The sequence below is a fragment of the Myotis nattereri genome (genome assembly GCF_964212035.1).
Source record: "Myotis nattereri genome assembly, chromosome: 18".
NCBI lineage: Eukaryota > Metazoa > Chordata > Mammalia > Chiroptera > Vespertilionidae > Myotis > Myotis nattereri.
In genome coordinates this window covers 7,986,236-8,008,173 of record NC_138093.1, presented here as the reverse complement: position 1 = coordinate 8,008,173, position 21,938 = coordinate 7,986,236, and the positions used below count along the sequence as shown (strand labels likewise).

General features: G+C 40.4%; 2 protein-coding genes across 3 annotated transcripts in view; both read left to right on the top strand.

The window, feature by feature from the left end:
* The window catches only part of PTPN22 (protein tyrosine phosphatase non-receptor type 22), a gene marked incomplete at its 5' end in the record, with an annotated part of 41,236 nt that extends 36,237 nt beyond the window's left edge, over positions 1–4,999 (top strand). The window contains 2 exons of the mRNA XM_081113253.1: positions 1,149–1,226; positions 4,392–4,999. Coding sequence (XP_080969379.1) covers positions 1,149–1,226; positions 4,392–4,456 — 143 coding nt within the window. The 3' untranslated portion in view covers positions 4,457–4,999. The remainder of the gene's footprint in view (positions 1–1,148; positions 1,227–4,391) is intronic.
* Positions 5,000–6,083: 1,084 nt separating this feature from the next.
* Positions 6,084–21,938, top strand: part of RSBN1 (round spermatid basic protein 1) — a 28,989-nt gene continuing 13,134 nt past the window's right edge. For both annotated transcript variants that reach the window (XM_081112544.1, XM_081112543.1), the window contains exons 1-2: positions 6,084–7,348; positions 17,776–18,449. In XM_081112544.1, coding sequence (XP_080968670.1) covers positions 6,637–7,348; positions 17,776–18,449 — 1,386 coding nt within the window. In that variant the 5' untranslated portion in view covers positions 6,084–6,636. The remainder of the gene's footprint in view (positions 7,349–17,775; positions 18,450–21,938) is intronic.

Below are 21,938 nucleotides of genomic sequence, written 5' to 3'. Positions count from 1 at the left end.
GATGGCTAAAGCCAGTCAAAAGAGAATTTAAGCATTTCAAGAGGAGGAAATTATAGTATAAAACAGGAGAATTAAACAGCTTAAAAAAAAAAAAAAGCAATGAGTGACTTGAATAGCCAAAGATTGATTTGATCAATTTAGCTTACGAAATACACAGGTCTCTTTTTCTAAAAGAACATATCAGCCCGGCCGGTGTGGCTCAGTGGTTGAGCATCAACCTATGAACCAGGAGGTCTTGGTCAAATTCCCAGTCAAGGCACATGCCTGGGTTGCAGGCTTGATCCCAGTGGGGGACTTGCAGGAGGTGGCTAATAGATGATTCTCTATCATCATTGATGTTTCTGTCTCCATCGTCAGTGCTTAGCCCAATGCTTGGCATATAGTTAAGTATTCAATAAATATATTTTTAATTGAATCTGACTGAAATTCAGTATGTACTTTAGTGATTCATACTCAAGTACTTCCATGAATGGGGAGATGTTTCTAGAATCCTAGTATTAGGTATGTGTATATGAACATGCACAGTCCTAACACTGTATTCTGAAAATGTTGAAAACAAAAAAATGACTATTTAATAATTTCTCCCCAGTTATATGCTGCTTCTTAGAAAGTTTATACAAACCTGAAATTATCTTTTTTCACTGCTAGACAGTGCTCCCGCAAAATGTGGGACATGTTTTCACTGGATTGCTTTCAAAATTGGGCAGAAACTGATACCTCAATATTAAGGTTCTGGGAAGAGAAACACTATATATTTTAAGCCTACCAAGAAGTAGCTAAATGGCAAAACCAAGAAGCATAGTGCTCTGGGGAGATGAGATTCTGGGCCTAACTAGAATCATCTATAATGGGAAAAAGGCAGACTGGAAAGTGAAGAAAGATATTACAGGAGTAGAGGACAGTGTAAGAAAAATCACAGGCTTTGCCATGGATGATCTACTGTGGAGAACAAATGATTTGAGTAAGGGTGTGCATGGCGATGGGTGGTGAACACACAATAGAATATACAGATGATGTATTATAGAATTTACCCCTGAATCTTATACAACCTTATTAGCCAATGTCATCGCAATAGATTCAATAAAAAGGTAAAAAGTTATCTCAGTTTGTCTTTATTCTTTCCCTCACATTTTTTCTTTTCATTCTAGGTCTCTGTACTTCTTCCTCACCAAACAAGCCTGCAGACTCTGTTCAGTCAAGTAACTCCAGCTCCTTGCTAAATTTTGGTATGTGTGTTATTTTACAGCACAGTTTATGTGTACCTAAATTATTCTTTTATAGTATAAGAGATACAACTTTAAATAGGATTTGAGGTTGCATGTATAGGTCCTTATATTTATATTCTTTTTCATGCAATTTATCTTTTTATTTTTGACCCCAGCTACCGCTTAACATCTTACATACCACTATGTATTCTATTACATGGATTTGCCTAGCATATGCAGAAAATAAAGCTAGGTAACCAAATGGTTCAGATGTAAGCAACACATGGGTTAGGATGTGTCAGGCATTGTGCTGGATGCTTTAATAAATATCTCACTGATGCTTTCAGCAGTTCTGCAGGGCCTACCCACAATTTTGCAAGATGATGATGCAATGAAAGGTTCAGGAACATCTTCAAGCTTACCACTTTCTGTTCTCCTTTTGTATTTCAAATCTTTCATTGCTCACTTTGCACTCCTAAAGCGGCTAAGTGTAAGAGAACCTTGAAAATATCCTCCATCAAAGAAAAGAGAAGTCATGTGTTGCTGAAGTGATAAAGAACCAACTGTCATTACTCTTCATATATTTTGAAAGGATGAAGAAAAAGCCATTATTGGTTGGGCAACATTTTTGCATTGTCCTTCTTTGGGATAGGTGAGGGGGGAGTGTTTGAGGGAGAGATATAAATGATTAGCTACATACTTAGTTCTCCAGGATTGTTTATTACTTTATTTTTTCTAAGCTTTTCAAACATAAGCTCTCAGTAAAAGGAGGGCTTTCTGGACTGAAGCAGAAGTATAAGTGAATTTAATACAATCTATATGTATAAAAGCCTAAGCCACCGAAGGACCGAACGCCCGGGCGACTGAACAACCAAACGACTGGTCGACTGGTCGCTATGATATACACTGACCACCAGGGGGCAGACACTCAATGCAGGAGCTGCCTCCTGGTGGTCAGCGCACTCCCATAGCCAACCTCCCGCGGCCCATTGCCCCGGCCAGCCCCAATGGCCCTGATCAGGTTGGCTGGCCTACCTCCCGTGGCCCCGATTGGCCCTGATTGCTGGCCAGGCCAAGGGACCCCAGCCATTCACAAATTTGTGCACCGGGCCTCAACTAGAGGCCCGGTACACAAAATTCATGCACTGGAGGGGCCCCTCAGCCCAGCCTGCGCCCCCTCACAGTCCAAGGCTCTTGCAGTCCGGGACGCCTCGCTCCTTACTGCCCGCCTGCTGCTCCTTAGCGCTGCTGCAGAGGCAGGAAAGGCTCCCACCACCACCACCACTGTGCTCGCCAGCCATGAGCCCAGCTTCTGGCTGAGCAGTGCTCCCCCTGTGGGAGTGCACTGACCACCAGGGGGCAACTCCTGAGTTGAGCGTCTGACCCCTAGTGGTTAGTGTGCATCATAGCGACCAGTTGTTCTGTGGTTCAGCCAATTTGCATATTAGGGTTTTAATATATAGGATAATGCTTATTTTTCTGAAATTCCCCAGTGTTATTTTTTTGATAAGTTAGTGGTAGGTGAAAAGATGTAGATAAAGGATTTTATTTTGCAAGTCAAATTAAAATATAGGCAAAGTTCATGAGTAGACTTTTTTCCCCCCCAAGAAACACAGATAAATGGCCAACAGGTACATGGAAAGATGCTCAACATCATTAATCATCAGGGAAATGCAAACCAAAACCACAATGAGATGTCACCTCACACCTGTTAGAATGGTCATTATCAAAGGCAAGAGACAAGTGTGGGTGAGGCTGTGGATAGAAATGTAAATAGTCCAGTCACTATGGAAAAAAGTATGAAAGTTCCTCAAAAAATTAAAACTATAAGTACCATGTGACCCAGAAATTCTACTTTTAAATATAAACCCAGAGGAAATGAAATCATTATCTTAAAAGATACTGCACCCCATGTTCACTGCATTATTTACAGTAGCCAAAACACAGAACTCATGTGTCCATTGACAGATGAATGGATAAAGAAAATGGATAAAGGTAAGTTATAGATGTGAATATTATTTATCCATAAAAAAAGAAGGAAATCTTGCCTTTTGCAACAATATGAATGGACCTTGAGGGCATTATGCTAAGTGAATAAGTCATACATACTGTGTGTTCTTATAAGTGGAATCTAAAATGGCTGAATTCATAGAAATACAGGGCAGAATGGTGGTCGCCTGGGCTGCGGGGATGGGGAAAAATGGGGAAGTGTTGGTTAAAGGGTACAAACTTCCAGGTATACGATGAGTAAGTTTTGGGGACTTAATGAACAGCATGGTAATGATAACTAACAGTTCTGTATTATACACTTGAAAGTTGAAGAGTGTAAACCTTAATCACCACAAAAAATGGTAATTATGTGAGGGGATAGAGGTGTTAGTTAACTATATGTGTATCAAATCACCATGTTGTACACTTTAAACTTAGATACAGAGCGGGGCAAAAGTAGGTTTACAGTTGTGAGTAAGCAAAACACAGAGCTTATTCTTGTATTATTATTTATTATTGTATTGTTTTCCATCCAAACAGCTGTAAACCTACTTTTGGCCCACCCTGTATGTTATATATCAATAATATCTCAACAAAGCTGAAAAAAAAATATGCTGAACTACTAAAGACCATTATACCAGGTTTCTTTATCTAATTATTACCATTATTAAATTTGTAAGTGTTCTACAAATATAAAATGTTATTAGCATTCTATTGTTATCATTTCAGCATTAACTTAATTACTGCTATGCCTTTACAATCTATTACTAAATTGATCAAAGATGCTGCCTAACCTTTAAAAAAAATCCATGTGTTTGAATATGTCATAACATACTCTAAAATCCATGTATTCATATTTATATAAAAAACTTTTTTCAGTTTTATTTTAAAAATTTGTACTTTTTCAATAATAGTTGGTATACAATATTATATTAATTTCAGGTGTACAACATAGTGATTAGAAAAGTAATCACCTGGGTAAGTCCCATCTGACACTATACATAGTAATTCAATTATTATTGACACTATTCCCTTATCCTTAGAACATGATCACCTGGGTAAGTCCCATCTGACACCACACATAGTTATTAAATTATTATTGACGATATTCTATATCCCCATGACTGTTTTTTACTGGCAATTTGTACATATTAATCCTTTCCCCCTTTTCACTCTCAGCTTTATTTTTGTTCCCAGGTTTTGCAAATCGTTTTTCAAAACCCAAAGGACCAAGGAACCCACCATCAAATTGGAATATGTAACAGAACTGTGGACTATAGGCTGCAAGTGCACCTGAAAAGAAAAATTACCAGAATACAGCTAGCTACAGTAAAGCGCTCTAGATTCGTAATGTCAACAGTGCAGATGTGGTAATGTGGTAACAGCTCTTAAGAAAAGCAATGCAGAATTAAGTGCCAAAAATTTTACACTGAATCTCATTTACATTGGGTTGGAAACAGCAGAGAAAGTTTGCCACTTCAGCCACAGGGGAAAGAGTTTGGGAATGGATTTTTTTCATTTTTGGAAGTTATTTATATTTGACTTTACTTTTCACATAAATATAAACTTGAAGGACTGGTAAGAATTGGATCTCAATTAAATGTCTACATTGCCAGAATTTACTTTAAAATTTTTTTTTTAAAAATCTTATCTTGTGGTTGAAATACAAAATTACTGCTTATGACAAAGACTGTCCCCTGGGAGTTATTTTTGCCTAAATGGAGTATACCTTGAACATCTTTCCCAATGTTGTGGGAAACTAGAATAGTAAGAAAAGAAGTTATATTTAAGAAAATAAAATATGTAAAAAATGACTGTAATCTTTTTATTTACATATATCAACTAACCAGATGTTCAGTTACATCCCTGATAAGTTTTAACCAAAGTTACTCAATTACCAAATCTAGAATGATTAACAAAATAGCTATCTTTTGGTAGCATTTTCTTCATTTCACAGGTTCTGTGTAAACATGTGCAACCTACAGCCAATCAGAAGCACTACTAGTTTAAAGTGTTTTGTTTTCTTTTCTTTTTTAATATATTTTATTGATTTTTTATAGAGAGGAAGGGAGAGGGATAGAGAGTTAGAAACATCCATGAGAGAGAAACCTCGATCAGCTGCCTCCTGCACGCCCCCCACTGGGGATGTGCCCGCAACCCAGGTACATGCCCTTGACCGGAATCGAACCTGGGACCCCTCAGTCCGCAGGCCGACGCTCTATCCACTGAGCCAAACCGGTTTCGGCTGTTTTGTTTTCTAAATGAGTATGGATCTGAAATATTTTAAGGGTATCTGATCTTTCCAATCTAATTTTATGTAACAAATGTTAGTAATTATTACAAAGGATTCTCCAGAGTTCCCCGAAATGATTTAACTGCTTTTAATTTTTTTAAAAGTCTGTGGCTTCTAGAAGCATGGGATCCGTAGTATTTTCACTGGGAAGCCCAGTGAGGCGATACGTTACCTGTCGCTGCAGCGCAATGAACACAGCAGGTGCTCAGCAAGCTTGTTTTGCAGTGAGCTCGATGGAGTGTGGCATCGAACCACTGGCTTTTCTCTGCGTACCTCATCGCAATCAACTATCCCCAATACCCTCACCGAGGACCAAATATGCTAAAAGAACCAATCCTAGGTACAACGCAAGTGACTAGGAAATTGTCCATCAGTTTCTGAGCGGAAGCCTTGGGGAACAGAGGCGACTTGGGGAGTGTTCTCCGATAGGCACGCATCTCAGATTTATGCAACCTGATACTTAGGATGTGAAACACCTTCAACGTTAAAAACCCTTTTCCATCTAGAATTTCCCTCTAACTGTAGGAATGTGTTCAAAATAGCGATGGACTCCGCCTTCCCAGGCGCTGGGGGGAGGGGGGCGGACGGCGGGGCGGGGCGGCGCGCCCAGGCTCCCCGGAGGCGCGGGCACCTGCCTCGCTACGCCCGGAGCGGTCACCATGGCAATGCCCACGGGCGGGGCCATTAGCCTCTAAAAGCAAAGCCGCCCTCGCGTTATACACCAAGTTCCCCTTCCCTCCTCATCTCATCGCTCGTTCAAGGAGAAAAGGCCGGAGGTTCCTTTACCTCACAAAGGTCAAAAGAGGAACATGCCATTTAAAAGTAACTATGGAGACCACCTAGTCCGCGTGCCATGACGGAAGAGGGAAGAAGAAGATAATAGGAACGCGCCGCCCGACTCCGCGAGCCACGAACACGGTTTGGGCCGTTAAGGCGGTTGGCGGCAACTCTCCGCCCAGCGGCGGTTGCGTCGCAGCCCGGAGCGTGACTCGGCGCACGCTCTCTTTCCGCTCCTCCGCCCCCGCAGCCAGGCAGAAGGCGGGGGGCGGGGGGAACTACCGCTCCCAGGAGGCTCCGCGCGGCCCGGGGGGCTGGACCAGCGCTGGTGGAGAGGCCTGCGGAGAGCGGCGGGGAAGGGCCGTTTCCGGCATGTTCAGCTACGGACCGGGCTCCGCCGACAAGTGGAGGGCAGCGGAGGGACTCCAATGCCCAGCGGGCCGTGCGCGGGATGCGCTTGCGCGATACGCGGACGGGGGGGCGGTCGGGCCATTTAAATGTGTGTTTGTGGGTGAAATGGCTGCGCAGGTCGGAGCGGTGCGCGTAGTACGGGCGGTGGCGGCGCAGGAGGAGCCGGACAAAGAGGGGAAGGAGAAGCCCCATGCTGGGGTCTCGCCGCGGGGCGTGAAGCGGCAGCGCCGAGCGAGCAGTGGGGGGTCTCAGGAGAAGCGGGGGCGGCCGAGCCAGGACTCCCCTCTGGCTCCCTCTCACCGGCGGCGTCGCAGCCGCCAACATCCCGGGCCGCTGCCGCCAACGAATGCAGCCCCGACCCTCCCGGGCCCGGTGGAACCTCTGCTCCTGCCGCCGCCGCCGCCGCCTTCGCTGGCCCCCGCCGGGCCCGCCGTCGCCGCCCCGCTCCCAGCCCCAGGCACCTCGGCCCTCTTCACCTTCTCGCCCCTGACGGTGAGCGCGGCCGCCGGGCCCAAGCAGCATAAGGGCCACAAGGAGCGGCACCGGCACCACCATCACCGCGGCTCGGACGGTGGCCCCAGCTCCTGCGTCCCGGGCGATCTCCGACACAAGGACAAGCAGGAAAACGGCGAGAGGGCCGGTGGGGTGCCCCTGGTCAAGGCCCCCAAGAGAGGTGAGAGCCGGCGGGCGGCCGCGAGCTGGGGCTCTGGGTCTCTCTCGGCGCAGATATCCCGCCCCTTTCGCTCGGAAAGACGCCCAGCCCCTGCCCGCCTCTGGCTGCCCCGCGCCCCCGCGCCCCCCGGGGCGGCCCCTGGATCGCACCCCGTGGACACAGCCTGACCTACTTGAGGCTCTTGGTTTCCAGGCCGAGCTGTCAGTTACTCACCAACCCCCTGCCCCGTCCCCCCCGCCCGCTCCTCCCGGAGCCTTGGCCGACGTTTGTTTTCAAATTCGGCAGGGTTTCCGCGCGATGCGGTCCCCGGCGTGGGATTTGTAGGTGGCGCATCCAGAAAAACGGCCTTTCCAAAGGGAAGGCTTGTCGCTAAAATCCTTTCCTTCCTGTTTTCCTCGGTGGTGGCTTTCATGCTCGCGCTCCTCTGCTCCCAAATCTTGCCGGGTATGTTTTGGGGCTGTAACGAGTTTGAATTCGTAGGGAGGTTCACTCGACTCGCACTGATCGCCTGAGGTTCTGCAAGGTAAAATGTCAAACGCAGTTTATCTTCGTGGTTTTTTTTTTGTGTGTGTGTGTTTTTTTTAAGTCTGCAGGTAAAAAAAAATCATTTTTAATTTTCATATTAGATCTTAATCCTCAGGAAAGGGATGGGGAAGGTTTCCTCTCTCCTTCGATCCTAGGAAGTAGAACCCACCGGGCCCCCTAAAACGTGGGGTGTGCAGTAGTAGGTATCAGAGGCGAGAATTCCAGTTGCATTTTATTTTGTCTGGCACAACCAATGGATAATTTACTTAATCCCAATAACCCCGATTAAAGTCAAGAATCTTTAACACAGAAAATGTAGGGCTACCTAGTTAAGTGTGGGTTCTAGATTCTAGAGAGCAATTAGGGTGGGCAGAATTGGCGCCTTCCTATTTCCAAGTACCTGTAGCATTTGTTGTTTATATTCTCGTAGAATTTTGATTATGCCCCGAGTTTGTACGTTGTATATGATTTTATGTGATTTGTGAGTTGCATCTTCTCAAGAAGATTTTAAGATACTTTTGTGTTTCTTAGTACTGGGCCAGTTAGGTTATTAACATGTTAATGAACCCGTCTTCCAATCTTAAGTGTTGTGAGTCTTGGATTCCTTCACAAACTTGGTCTTAGGCTAAAACTAAGACTACCACCAATCATTACTTATTTTGGGTGCTACTTCCAAATAGCACAGTTCATTGTAAATAATTGCTCAGTGGCATTTATTGAATCCAGGTAAATCTTTCTTCCGGTGGTGGTATCCAAATCTTAATCTCAGGAGTAGAACTTGTGCCAGTTCCACCATCAATATGCAGTGATCTTGTTCTCTTTTATTTTTACCTTTATTTCTCACCTCATTTCGTGTGTGTGTGTGTGTGTGTGTGAGTGTGTGTGTGTGTGTTTTAACCATTCAGAGCTAGAGGTAATTTTAGAGATCACCCAATTCAAATTTATATAGTAAAAGAGGAAAAAGCTAAGGCCCCAAGTAGTACCAGGTAAAAGATTTTAAAATTCTTAAACAAATCATTGACCTACTAGGGGGTAGAACCCAGACCTCCCGAATCCCAGTATCAGCGTCATCTCCCTGCTGTGCAGTGTTGCTTTCTCTCCTATTCATTTTCCCACTTCTTTGGGTATGAGATGGCAGTAGCCAGTCCCACCAAGCATTCCTGACAGCACCTCGTTTATGGGGGACAGTGGTAATTACATGTAAATAATTCACAACATGCTTTTCTGGAAATTGTACAGGCCTCATGTTTTTTAAAAAACAAAAGCAAACCTTTAACCCAGTGTTGTCCAACCAACTTTCTCCAGTGACGGAAATAGTCTGTATCTGTGCTGTCTAATATGGTAGCCATTAGTCATATGGGGCCCTTGAAGCAAGTCTTTTTTTTTAATACCTTTTTATTGATTTCAGAGAGGAAGGGAGAGAGAGAAAGAAAAACATCAATGACGGGAGTCATTGATCAGCTGCCTTCTACTGGGGATGGAGCCCACCTGTGGGAATCGAACCGTGACCTCCTGGTTCATAGGTCAACGCTCAACCACTGAGCCACACTGGCCAGGCTGAAGGAAGTCTAAAAGACTTGTCATGTGGCTAGTGTGACTGAGGAACTGAATTTAAATTTTATTTAATTCTAATTAATTTATAGTTAAATAGTTCCTTTTGACTAGTGGCTACCACATCGGACAGCGTAGCTTGAAGCAGTTGTAGTTTGCCAATAGGTAAAGAAGACAAGTGGGTTAAGATCAGGTCATTTAAACTATTTTTAAAAAATTGAGATATAATTGCCCTGATCGGATGGCTCGGTTGGAGTACCATCCTGTATACAAAAAGGCTGCAGGTTCCATTCCCTGTCAGAGCACATATGGAGGTTGCAGTTGGGAGTGAGTATGGGAGGCAACCTATCGATGTTTCTTAAATCGATGTCTGTCTCTCTTCTCTCTCTTCCCCTCACCCCCTATCCCTCTCACTCTACTCCTCTCCTCCCTTCCTCTCTAAAATCAATTTAAAAAATCCTCGGGTGAAGATTAAAAAAATAAAGATATAACATTATATTAGTTTCAGGTGAACAACATAAGGATTTGATATTTGTATGTATTGTGAAATGATCAGAATACATCTAGTTTAAATATTTTAACGTTTGAATGAGAACGTTGTTATGGGGGGAAAAAAGCTTCCTGGCCAAATACCATTACTTTCTGGATACATGACATACACTGGCATTTTATATGTGTATATTTTCATATTGATTTGAAAGGGAGAGAGAGACATTGATTGGTTGCCTCCCACATGTGCCCGACCTAGAATGGAACCCACACCTTGGGCATGTGCCCTGACCAGGAATAGAACTGGCAACCTTTCGGTGCACAGGATGACAATCAACTGAGCTACGCTGGCCAGGGTACACATTGGCATTCTTAGAACCCTACATAAAATAATCTGGTTTAACCTTGTTTAATCCAGGTTCTGCCCTGGCTGGGTAGCTCAGTGGGTTAGGGCTTCCTCTGGATTTGCTAAGGTTGCAGGTTCAGTCCCTGGTCAGGACATATACAAGGAGCAACCAATGAATGCATAAATAAGTGGGACAACAAATCGTCTCTCTCTCTCCCCTCCCTCCCTCCTCTCTCTTTCCCCCCTCTTCCTCCCTCCCTCTCTTCTTTTCTCCCTCTCTTCCTCTCTCTAATAAATCAATAAATAATCCAGACTTTTGCACACACTTTGAATACCTTTTATATTTTTGCTGAGCATCTTTATACTTGTTACCGAGGCACGCAGGAGGCATGCCTCTGAGTCCATCCGAGTTTAAATCTCGGCTCTACCACTTACTGTGTGACCATGGGCAGATTACTTTAACCTCCATCAGCTTCCCTTTTCCTGTTGGTAGAATAAGGCTGTGGTATTGCTTTTATAAGGTTATTACGTGGTTTAAATGGGGCAATACGTGGGAAGCACTTAAAACAGTGTCTGGCTGATATTAGGCACTGTTAAAACTGTCTTTGTTTTTTTATCATGCTTCATCCTTGATTAATAAGGAGAGTGGCTAGACCCTTGTTATTTAAAAAGCTATGACTTCCCTTATCCTCAGATATTTAGGTACTACTTTAATTTTTTATTTTGAGGTAATTAAATATTTACAGGAAATTGCAAAAATAGTACAGACCTGTTCTTTCCTTCAATGGTTACATCTTACATAACTATTGCATACTATCAACACCAGGAAATTGACATTGGGGTGTGTGTACTTTTGTGACATTTTATCACCTGTAGATTAATTTAACTACCACTGCAGTCAAGATTCAAGCTATTCCAACACCATGAACATCCCCCTAATGCTACCCATGTATAGTCTTAGAAACCTCCTATGTCTCCCCCACCTTCCCTAAACCCTAGAAACCACTAATCTATTCTGCAGCAACCACTTATTTAACTTTATAATTTCATGATTTAAAAAAATATATATATTTTTATTAATCTCAGAGAGGAAGGGAGAGGAAGAGATAGAAACATCAAAGACGAGAATCATTGATTGGCCGCCTCCTGCATACCCCGCACTGGGATTGAGCCCACAACCTAGGCCTGTGCCCTTGACTGGAATTGAACCCAGCCCCTTCAGTCTTCAGGGTGATGCTCTATCCACTGAGCCAAACCAGTTAGGGCTATGATTTCATGGTTTTGAGAATCTTATCTAATGGAATAATAAAGTATGTCATTTTATGAGTTTTTTTTCATTCAGCATGATGTTTTTGAGATACATTCAAGTTACTGCATTTATCAGTAACTCACTCCTTTTCATTACTGAGTAGTATTCTACGGTATGGATATACCACCGTTTAACTATTTCTTAAAAGACATTTTGGTTTTCAGTTTAGCTATTAGGAGTAGAACTTCTATGAACATTCATGTTCAGATTTATGTATGGATGTAATTTTCATTTCTCTGGGAATGCAATTGCTAGGTCATATGGTAAGTGTGTGTTTAGTTGTTTTTTTTAAAGACATTGCCAATCTATTTTCTAGACTGTTCCATTTTACAGTCCCACTGGCAGTTCAAGAGAGATGTGCTTCCTCTACATCCTTGCCAGTATCTGGTATTGTTAGTATTTTTATATTATCTCTTCTAATAGATATATAGAGATTCCTCATCATGGCATTTCCCCAATGGCTAGTGATATTTAACATTTGTGTGTCATTGTTTGCCGTCCATATATCCTCATTATTAAAATGTCTATTGCCCGTTTTCTAATTGAATTGTTTTCTAATTGAATTGAGAATTCTTTATATATTACAGGTAATATATTCTTAAATGTTTTTTATATTTTAAATGTTTGGCAAAAAAAACCCCATGACATGTGAAAGTCAAATGAAATTCAGATTCAGTGTCCAGAAATAGAGTTTCATTGGAACACCGCTCCACCCATTCAGATGCATGGTCTGCGGCAGTTTTTGCGCCACCGCAGCAGAGGAGAGCTGTGGAGACAGATCAGATGGCCTCAAAGCTTTTTATAGAAAAAGTTTGCGGACCCTGAGGCAGCTCATTCAGCAGAGAGACATGTTCCTGCACACCAGCCCCTGCATACCAGCCCAGCAGTACTCAGTCCAAGCTCACGTGTAGCTTCCCATAAGTGTCGGATGCTAGACATGTGGAGTTGCTCATAAATAGTTGAAACGAAAGTTTAATCTGTAAATACCAAGGTAAACTTGCTTTATCTAGAAAATGGTACAGAAATTGATTTTTGAAGAGGTAAAGTGACATGCTTAAAATTTTCTAGTTAGAAAGTGGTAGAACTGAATCTAGAAGATACTAAATGTTAAGAGATATAAAATCTTTTTTTTATTTCTTATAAGGAACAGGCTTGAGTCTTAAACTGAGTTAGCTGAGTCTTTTGAAATGTTAATTTTTTTCCTCTCCATTTTAACTGCATTCAAAACTTAGACTTCCTCCACAAAACCCATCAAAGGAAGGAATGCTTCTTTTTAATTATTCTTGGTTAAATTTATTATTGTAGTAATATTTTTTAAAAAAGGAAAGGGGTGAGTTGATTCCTGTAGCTCTCTTCTCCAATGTCATTAAATGACAGGGTTGCTTTTATGTATTTCCAGTGAGTCAGCCTTCCTTTCTCACATTTTTTTCATCTTTGATCAGCTGTGCTATCACAGGGAGTGTCGCGAGGGCAAACTCCTAATTGAAAGTTTCTATGATGTCAAAGAGCTACTGGCAGGAGTTTTATTGATTTTTTTTTTTTTTTTACAGAGAGAGGAAGGGAGAGGGACAGAGAGTTAGAAACATCGATGAGAGAGAAACATCGATCAGCTGCCTCCTGCACACTCCCCACTGGGGATGTGCCTGCAACCAAGGTACATGCCCTTGACCAGAATCGAACCCGGGACCCTTGAGTCCGCAGGCTGATGCTCTATCCACTGAGCCAAACTGGTTATGGCTACTGGCAGGAGTTTTAAATCCAGAAACAGTTGATTGTCTTGGTGATAAGAGTGAGGAATTACTTCGGGATTATACAGAGAACTGAAGTAAACAGATAATCTCATTTATCAGAGCAACCACTTCAGGGACTGTACTTTTCCTTACTCAGAGAGAGGCAAAAAAGCCTTTAAGGCCATGAAAGTTTTTGTATTTTTGTATAACATAAGGCTATCATTATGATCATGCAGAATTATGTAGCGGGCACTCCGTAAAATATTCGTTGAAGTAATGTGCCTTTATCTGAGGTTCCTCCAAGCCACCTCAAGTCCATTGATGGTGATGAGGTCATTGTAGTTGATCATCCGGTGGGAGAGTGGCAGAGAGGAGGTGAGAGAGAAGCAGAACGAGAACACAACGGAGTGTATTGGAAGAGTTGGAGTTTTGGAGTCAGACAAGCAAGAGTTTGAATCTTGGTTGTCACCTACTGACTTTGTAACCTAATATAAATAACATATAATGTTTCAGGCTGTTTTATTTTACTTTATTTAAGTATAGTTGGCCTGAATACATTCTCTGTTGGACCACTAACACACTCTACCAAAAAAGAAAAGATTGTTCATTCTTTAGACATTGATTTTTTAAATAACAGATATAATTGACAATATAACATTGTGTAAGTTTAAGATGTACAACATATTGATTTGATATAATTTATATTGCAGAGACATTGACTTTTAAATAACGTTTTTAATTCAAGGCAAGGCAACCTTGATATCATTTTCATGAAGCAGCGATGGCTAACTTAGTATAATAACCTTTAACAACTTTGTATATGTGTGCCATTCTCAATTAGTTACCACCATAATAACTTAAAATTAATATTAGTTTACTCATGGAAATTCATCAGCTAGTGTGACAAGTTGTCTCAGATTTCTCTATAATCAAAGGTGAGCTTTCTCTATTTCAGCCTTAGCCTTAGATAAAAATCAAAATTTGAAAAACAGGATTAGTGAATAAAATTTCACATTTTAAACTTTTATCATGTTGAAATATGAGATTAAAACCAATTTAGGGCTTTTTCGTTTCCTTATGTGGTGGTTGTTTTGAGATGGACCATGCTGAATTAATTGAATGGTTCTCGTATAATGAGTTTTGGAATAAAACCCACAGAGATTTGGCCATGTTAGAAGTACCATTGGTAATCTGATAGTAATATAGAAAATGTGTTACTATCAAGGCAACTCTTTGGTGTTAATTTCAGTGTTGGATCTAGGTCACAATTCATCTTCTGCATACCAAATACATCCTCTGAAGCTTGAAATAACAGGATCTATTCAGAGATTTTTTTTTTTTTTCTGTGAAATTGCTAAACATTTAGCAATGGGTAATTAGATAATTTTTAAAAAATTGGTTTAACCTTTATATTTAATGGCATTAACATTTAATTGCTTGGGAGAGTTGCCTAAATTACTGATTTGATATATAGGAAAAGTATTTAGATTAATTTATTTGGTAAGAAATATAAATGACCGTTACTAGGTGTTTTAATTAACTCAAATATTTAGTTGTATGTAGAATAAAAGATTACTTTTTAAAAAATATATATATTTTATTGATTTTTTTGCAGAGAGGGAGAGGGACAGAGAGTCAGAAACATTGGTGAGAGAGAAACTGCCCCCTGCACACCCCCCACTGGGGATGAGCCCGCAACCAAGGGACATGCCTTTGACCGAAATGGAACCCGGGACCCTTCAGTCCCCAGGCCGACGCTCTATCCACTGAGCCAAACCGATCAGGGCTAAAAGATTACCTTTTTTGCCCTGGACATTGTAACTCAATGGTTAGAGTGTCTGCCTGGGTACTGAAGGTTCAATTCCCTAGTCTGGGGCCCCAGACAGGGCATATGCGGGAAGGCGACCAATCAATGTGCCTCTTTCACATATTTTTCTCTTCTCTCTCCCTCCCTCCTTCCCTTCCTCTCTTCCACTCTCTCTTAAAAAATCAGTGGAAAAAATATCCTCAGGTGAGGATAAATGATCCCCCACCCCCTCCAAAAAAAGAGTGCTTTTTCTCTTGCCAGTTTAAGTAATACATGTATATTTTGGTAAATGATCTCAGTTTAATTACAAGTGATGTTTGCAGATGGTTTTCTTTTCATTGCTTAAATGCAAGTATTAAATAGAATGAAAATCATTTGGTATCACATTAAAGTCTTTGATTTGCACTTTAAAAAAATTTTTTAGAAGATTTTATAACCTGTGTATCTGGTTATTAGAATGATTTTGTATAGACTACTGCAACTATCATATATTTACATATTTTATACCAAGAAAATTTTTTACTATAAAGTTTATTGAGCCTGTTCTTCCCACGTATAGTGATAGGATTAGTGGGCGTAGCTATCTCAGCACTGAATTAGTTGTATTGTGTCTGAAATACTATAGTTGGCTGGATAAAATCTACACAGTACATACCACAACGTGCTTGAAGGTGGGTCAGGACAATACCTGATATTTAATCCTAAAGAATTCTTGCTAGATATATTTTCCAACTAGTAAATAAAAGATGCCATTCTATTTTTGATTTGCCAATCCATGATGATCCCTTAAAATTAAAAATACATTTTTTAATTATGAAAATAATATATGTTTTTGTAGAAAGTTGGAAAATACATGTAAGTAAAAAAGAAGAAAGCTAGACATTTATGATCCTACCAGCCTAGATAACTACCATTAACACTTTGGTATATATTTCTCCAGATATTTTCTGTGTTGTATATATACAAAATACCTATAGATAAGTCAGAATTTTTCCTCTCTTTAGGTACTTCGCTTCTCCCTGGAATATTTTTCTCTCAAAAACATGCTTGTATTCTCTTCTCGTTAGGACTTAGTCTAAATGTCATCTCCCAAAGAGAGCTTCCCCAGCATCTAGAGCAGTGATGGTGAACCTTTTGAGCTCGGCGTGTCAGCATTTTGAAAAACCCTAACTTAACTCTGGTGCCGTGTCACATATAGAAATTTTTTGATATTTGCAATCATAGTAAAACAAAGACTTATATTTTTGATATTTTATATATTTAAATGCCATTTAACAAAGAAAAATCAACCAAAAAAATGAGTTCGCGTGTCACCTGACACGTGTGTCATAGGTTCGCCATCACTGATCTAGAGTAACCTACTGATAACTTCCTTTTTCTTGTACAACTAGATTGTATGATCCAAGAGAGTAGGGATCATGTGTTTCTTAGTTAATACCACATTCCTAGTGCCCAGAAGTGTCCTCGGTACATAATAGGTACTAAGTAAATAAATGCCTGAATGATGAATGTTTAATATTATAAAAATGGGATAAGATTTATACATATGTTAGCTGCTCTGGAAAGAGTAGATTGCTTATAATTTAGAGGAAAGGTGGAAAATTAAATAAGTAATAGCACTGAATGTGGTAAGTACTGTGATGAGAAGTACAGTAATAGGAAACATACAGTAGGAGTTACTAAGAGAAGGCTTTCTGGAAGAGTGACAATGTAGGCATTTTGTAACCTTGTAATTTGTCAGTTCTTTTCATCTGTAATATAATTTACAATGGCTGGGTAGTATTTTATCATATGTAAGTACCAGAGTTTAATCAGTATCTTATTAATAGACAATTGGGGGATTTCCTAAATAATCTATAATAATAAAAGCATAATATGCTAATTAGACTGGACATCCTTCCGGATGACCTTCTGGACGAAGCCGGGGCTGCAAGGGAAGCCCGGGTCCCGGGTGCCAGAGGGAAGCCTGTGCTGGCCGCTGGGGGAAGGAAGGCCTACTCTTGCACGAATTCCGTGCATCGGGCCTCTAGTGTGCTCACAGATGTCTTTATGTGTCTTCAGTTATTTTCTTAGGTAATTTTTACTTGGGAGTGGAATTTTTGGGTCTGAAAATTAGAAATATTTTCAAGGCTTTTGGCACATATTAATTTTGGAGAGTACCAAATTGCCCTTCATCAAAGTTGTACTAGCTTATACTTTCAGCAACAGTACATGAGAATGCAAAAAAAAAAAAAAAAAAGTTTTTGCCAATTTTGTAGGCAAAATGGTGTCTTACAGCTTAATTTGCCTTTGTTTGATTCACCTATATGTATCATAGTAATGTGTAACTGATAGCAAAATACGACGAGCTCCAATGTAGATTTTACAGTGGTTACCATACTGCATAGCATATGTGAAATCAATAACTTCTCTATTTCCTTTTATTTTTTGATTGCAGGTTATATTAAGTTATATGCTGACCTTTGCATTATCTACTCTTTAGCATAATCCTCAAACCAGAATATTATTGTATTTTAAGATTTTTGTCTCATTTTATAAACATGTAAGCTGTAATAATGACAAATTCATAGAAACTAAGAATAGTTAGTTAATTTGATGTAAAGTACCGTAAGCAGTTTGTATGTTGACACTAGACCTAGCAACTGACTTCTTTTTAATTATTGTGGCCAGAAACACCAGATGAAAATGGCAAAGCCCAGAGAGCTGATGATTTTGTTTTGAAGAAAATAAAGAAGAAAAAGAAAAAGAAACACCGAGAAGACATGCGAGGAAGACGCCTTAAAATGTACAATAAGGAAGTACAAACTGTCTGTGCTGGCCTGACGCGCATCAGTAAGGAAGTCCTCACCCAAGGACAAGCAAATAGCACGTCGGGAGTCAACAAGGAGTCCTGCAGGTATCTGAGAGATGAACAGCTGTGCCGGTTAAACTTGGGCATGCACGAATATCGGGTGCCCCAGGGAGTACAAACACCTTTCATGACCCACCAGGAGCATTCTATTCGTAGAAATTTCTTAAAAACAGGTACTAAGTTTAGCAACTTTATCCATGAGGAACACCAGTCCAATGGCGGTGCTCTGATCCTTCATGCGTACATGGATGAACTCTCATTTTTGTCTCCAATGGAGATGGAGAGATTTTCTGAGGAGTTTCTTGCTTTGACATTCAGTGAAAATGAGAAAAATGCCGCTTACTATGCTTTAGCAATAGTGCACGGGGCGGCTGCTTATCTCCCGGACTTCTTGGACTATTTTGCTTTCAATTTCCCCAACACTCCAGTGAAAATGGAAATTCTGGGCAAGAAAGATATCGAAACAACCACCATTTCAAATTTCCACACTCAGGTAAGGCGAACTCATTGTTACATTATTTAGTAAGTACAGTTACAGTACATGCTAATCCTCATTTTGTTGCTCAGCACATACCAGCACACTTTCAATAAAAACTCCTGGTGGTAAATGTGGTTCAAATTGTTTATTTCTCTAATTGAAAAATCTTGATTGCTGAAGTTCTTTGGGATGTGGCATATGACTTGCTTGGTCTAAGAAATGCTTTATACATAAACTGTTACACATGATTACACGTCTTTATGGAAAACCAGCTTGAAAACTAATGCATTCTTTTGCAGATTAGGCAATGTTAGCATGGGCGGTGTGATTTAGAAATGGTAGCCTCAAGGTAACTCTAGTAAACTTCATCTTTTGTGTCATCATAAAACATCCGAGGGCATTGACCTATTTATTTGCCAGGTTTTTGCTTTTCTTTCAGTAACTTGTTGGCAGTCTATCCCAGAAACATCCCTTCTCCATGTGGCTTGCAAGTGTCACGGGGAAGACCGCCATAGCTGCCGCTCCTTCTGCCTGCGCACTGCTGTGGGTGAAGACATCTTCTGGAGCCTTGCTTGGGCAGCCAGGCTTAAGTCAGCAGGGAAACTCTCTTTCCTATCCAGTGGTTTGAAACGAAACATTTTTTTTTCATTGAAGTTATCTTAGGGCATAAACTGCAGTTGATAATATGTTCTAGATTTTTTTCTTGCTTTTCTCATAAGGATTGGGAACGTGTATGGTCAGCTGTAAGTTTGTGGTGTAGATACAAATTCTACACAAGTTTCACGGAGAATGTGACACTCTTAGAGAGTTATAATGATATAACCTGTTTTTTTTCAGGTTATCTGATAATTTGCTGCCATTCTTAAGAGGTGTTTTTTTTTGGTAGGTAGATAGACTCTTGTGTCATAAGACTCTCGGCTGTCTGCATTAGAGTGGTTTCAAGCCACTTAGATATGAAATCTCCTCTAACTTGAATCTTTTTAGTGCTTCTTACCATCCTTGCCTCCAATGAGGGGAGTATCCAGTTTAGATTTATGAGCTTCACAGTTTCTCTAATTGAAGTTCTCTCTGCAGTAGAGAGAGCAGGAGCAGCCAATCTGGAGAGGTCGCAAGATGGGGCTGCCCAAGATGTTGGAACACGATGTGCAATAAAGGGCTTCGTCTTGGATTTTGGCCTTGTTACCACAATCAGGTACCGAAGTGCTGACTTTTGTAGTAGATTTTGTTTTTTCTTTTTCCCTTTTTTTTTTTTTCAAAGGAGCGAGTATAGCCCCTTAAAACTTAAGGAATCCTATTTTTATCAATATTGCAGAAGGGACTGAAAACAGTTCTCCTAATGTAGTCCATAGTCCCCATAAGTCCTTATTTAACAAAGATCTTGCTGAGAGCAGAATTAATACGCTCTTTCACTTTTTTAGTTTAGGAAGCTGCAGCACATTTTCTCTTCTGATTGATAGACCAGCAAGCATATCTGAGAAGTAAGCCGGAAACTTGGGACGGTGGGGAGTTTTGGTTTTGAGATGATGACTTTTTAATATTAGTTAGTTTTAGTGGATCAAGGTATTTAGAGCCGATATCTCTAAATATTCCCTGCTGATTTTTGTCTTCCAATTGATTTTTTTCAATGGAGCTGAGATTTCAATGACTGTACCAACAACTTACCTTGAAATTTACTTTCATATTTATAAAATAACCACTTTCTAAGAACATATCAGATTATTTAAAAATTTGATGTCATTAAATACTTTAACCACATGAGAGTATTGAGGACTATTGAGTAATTGTCAAGCTCTGATGATCCTTGGTGAGGGAACTTCATTTTATTTCTGAATATTGAGTCATTGAGGAGAAGGATGAGGTGGGTGTGGAAGTTGGTATAGCCTAAGAAACTTTAGATTTGCAGCGGTGGAATCATTGGCAGATGTTGGGATGGAAGCTAACACAGTAGTTCAGATTTATTTAGCACTTCATGATTTATAGAAATGCTTTCACATTCATATCTGAATATTTTAAACACAACTCATGTGGTAGGTAAACAATTTTTTCTCTGTTTTCCACCAAAGAAACTGAGGGTTGGGGATGTTTATTGTTATCCAAGGTTATGTAGCCAGTAAGTATAAGTCAGGGAGCAAACTGCAAGCTTAGGCCACTTGAACAATATGTGCATCATTTTACCGTACTCCTTCCTTCAGCCATTGGACGAGAGACTAGTGCTTTTATTTGTCTAACACACTAGTCAGTGAAATGAAAATATCTCAGTTTAACACAATATTCAGAGGCTATTCTAATATTTTCAACAAATACCTTTAGATTGTTGGGAATTAAGTGAATACCTTAAGTGTTTTGGACTTCTGTGTTTTGTGAAGTCTTATCAAGTTCTGTTGAGCCAAAAATAAGTGAAGTAAATTTTTTATTACCTTAAAGACACAATTATTAGAGGTTATAATTTAAATATGTAGCCATAATAATTATTCATGAGTATATTTCAAGATACTTTGCTCAGCAAATATTTATTGAGAACCTATCATGTACTGCATGTTCTGTTCTTAAAAGGACTAATTGATGAGCTCAGTTTAGTGGAGAAGATGAATAAACCAGCGGTTATAATGCAGTTTGACAAGCAAGAGCATAGAGGTATGCAAAGGGAAAGCAGTTATAACAGAGGGAGCACAGTTTGTGGTGTTACCTAACTCAGGCTCGAGGTGATTAGAAAAGACATTTTTTATTTTTATTTTTATTTTTTTACAGAGAGGAAGGAAGAGGGATAGAGAGTTAGAAGCATCGATGAGAGAGAAACATCAATAGGGTGTGCCAGCAACCAAGGTACATGCCCTTGACTGGAACCGAACCTGGGACCCTTCAGTCCGCAGGCTGATGCTTTATCCACTGAGCCAAACCAGTCAGGGCTTAGAAAAGACATTTTAAAGCACGTAATAATGCTTGAGTGGGGTCTTGAAAGATTAGTACTTAGCTTAAGAAGGGCATTAAAAGAATACTACCTATGCAAACACACAGATATTAAAGAATGCAGCACTTTCAGGAAGCTGGGAATAGCTTAATATAGCAAGAATACATGCTGACTTAGGGGGTGGTGAGAGTTGAGACCAGAGAGATAGACAGAAATCAAGATTGTGAAGAGCTTTATATGTGCTAAAAAAATAGTGTTTTTTTTCTTAGAGGTAATGGGGGATCATTGGTGAATTTTAAGAGGGGCGTGCTTTTAAGTTATGGTTGCAAAGATTACACAGTAGTGGGAAAATGAGATTGGAAGCAAAAAGATTGGTTAGGTTACTGTGGTAACCAGACAAATGATTCATGTCCAAACTGATATTGATGCCAGAGAGGAAGAAATGAAATTTGAGCAGTAATTAGAAGATGGGATTATTTGCACTTGGTGAGGGAGAAGTATACGTAGAGTCTTAAGATGTGATTTTGACAATGGACTGACTGATGGTGGTGCTGGTCAAGTCAATACAGGGTTGACAAAGCTGTTTTGGGGGTGGA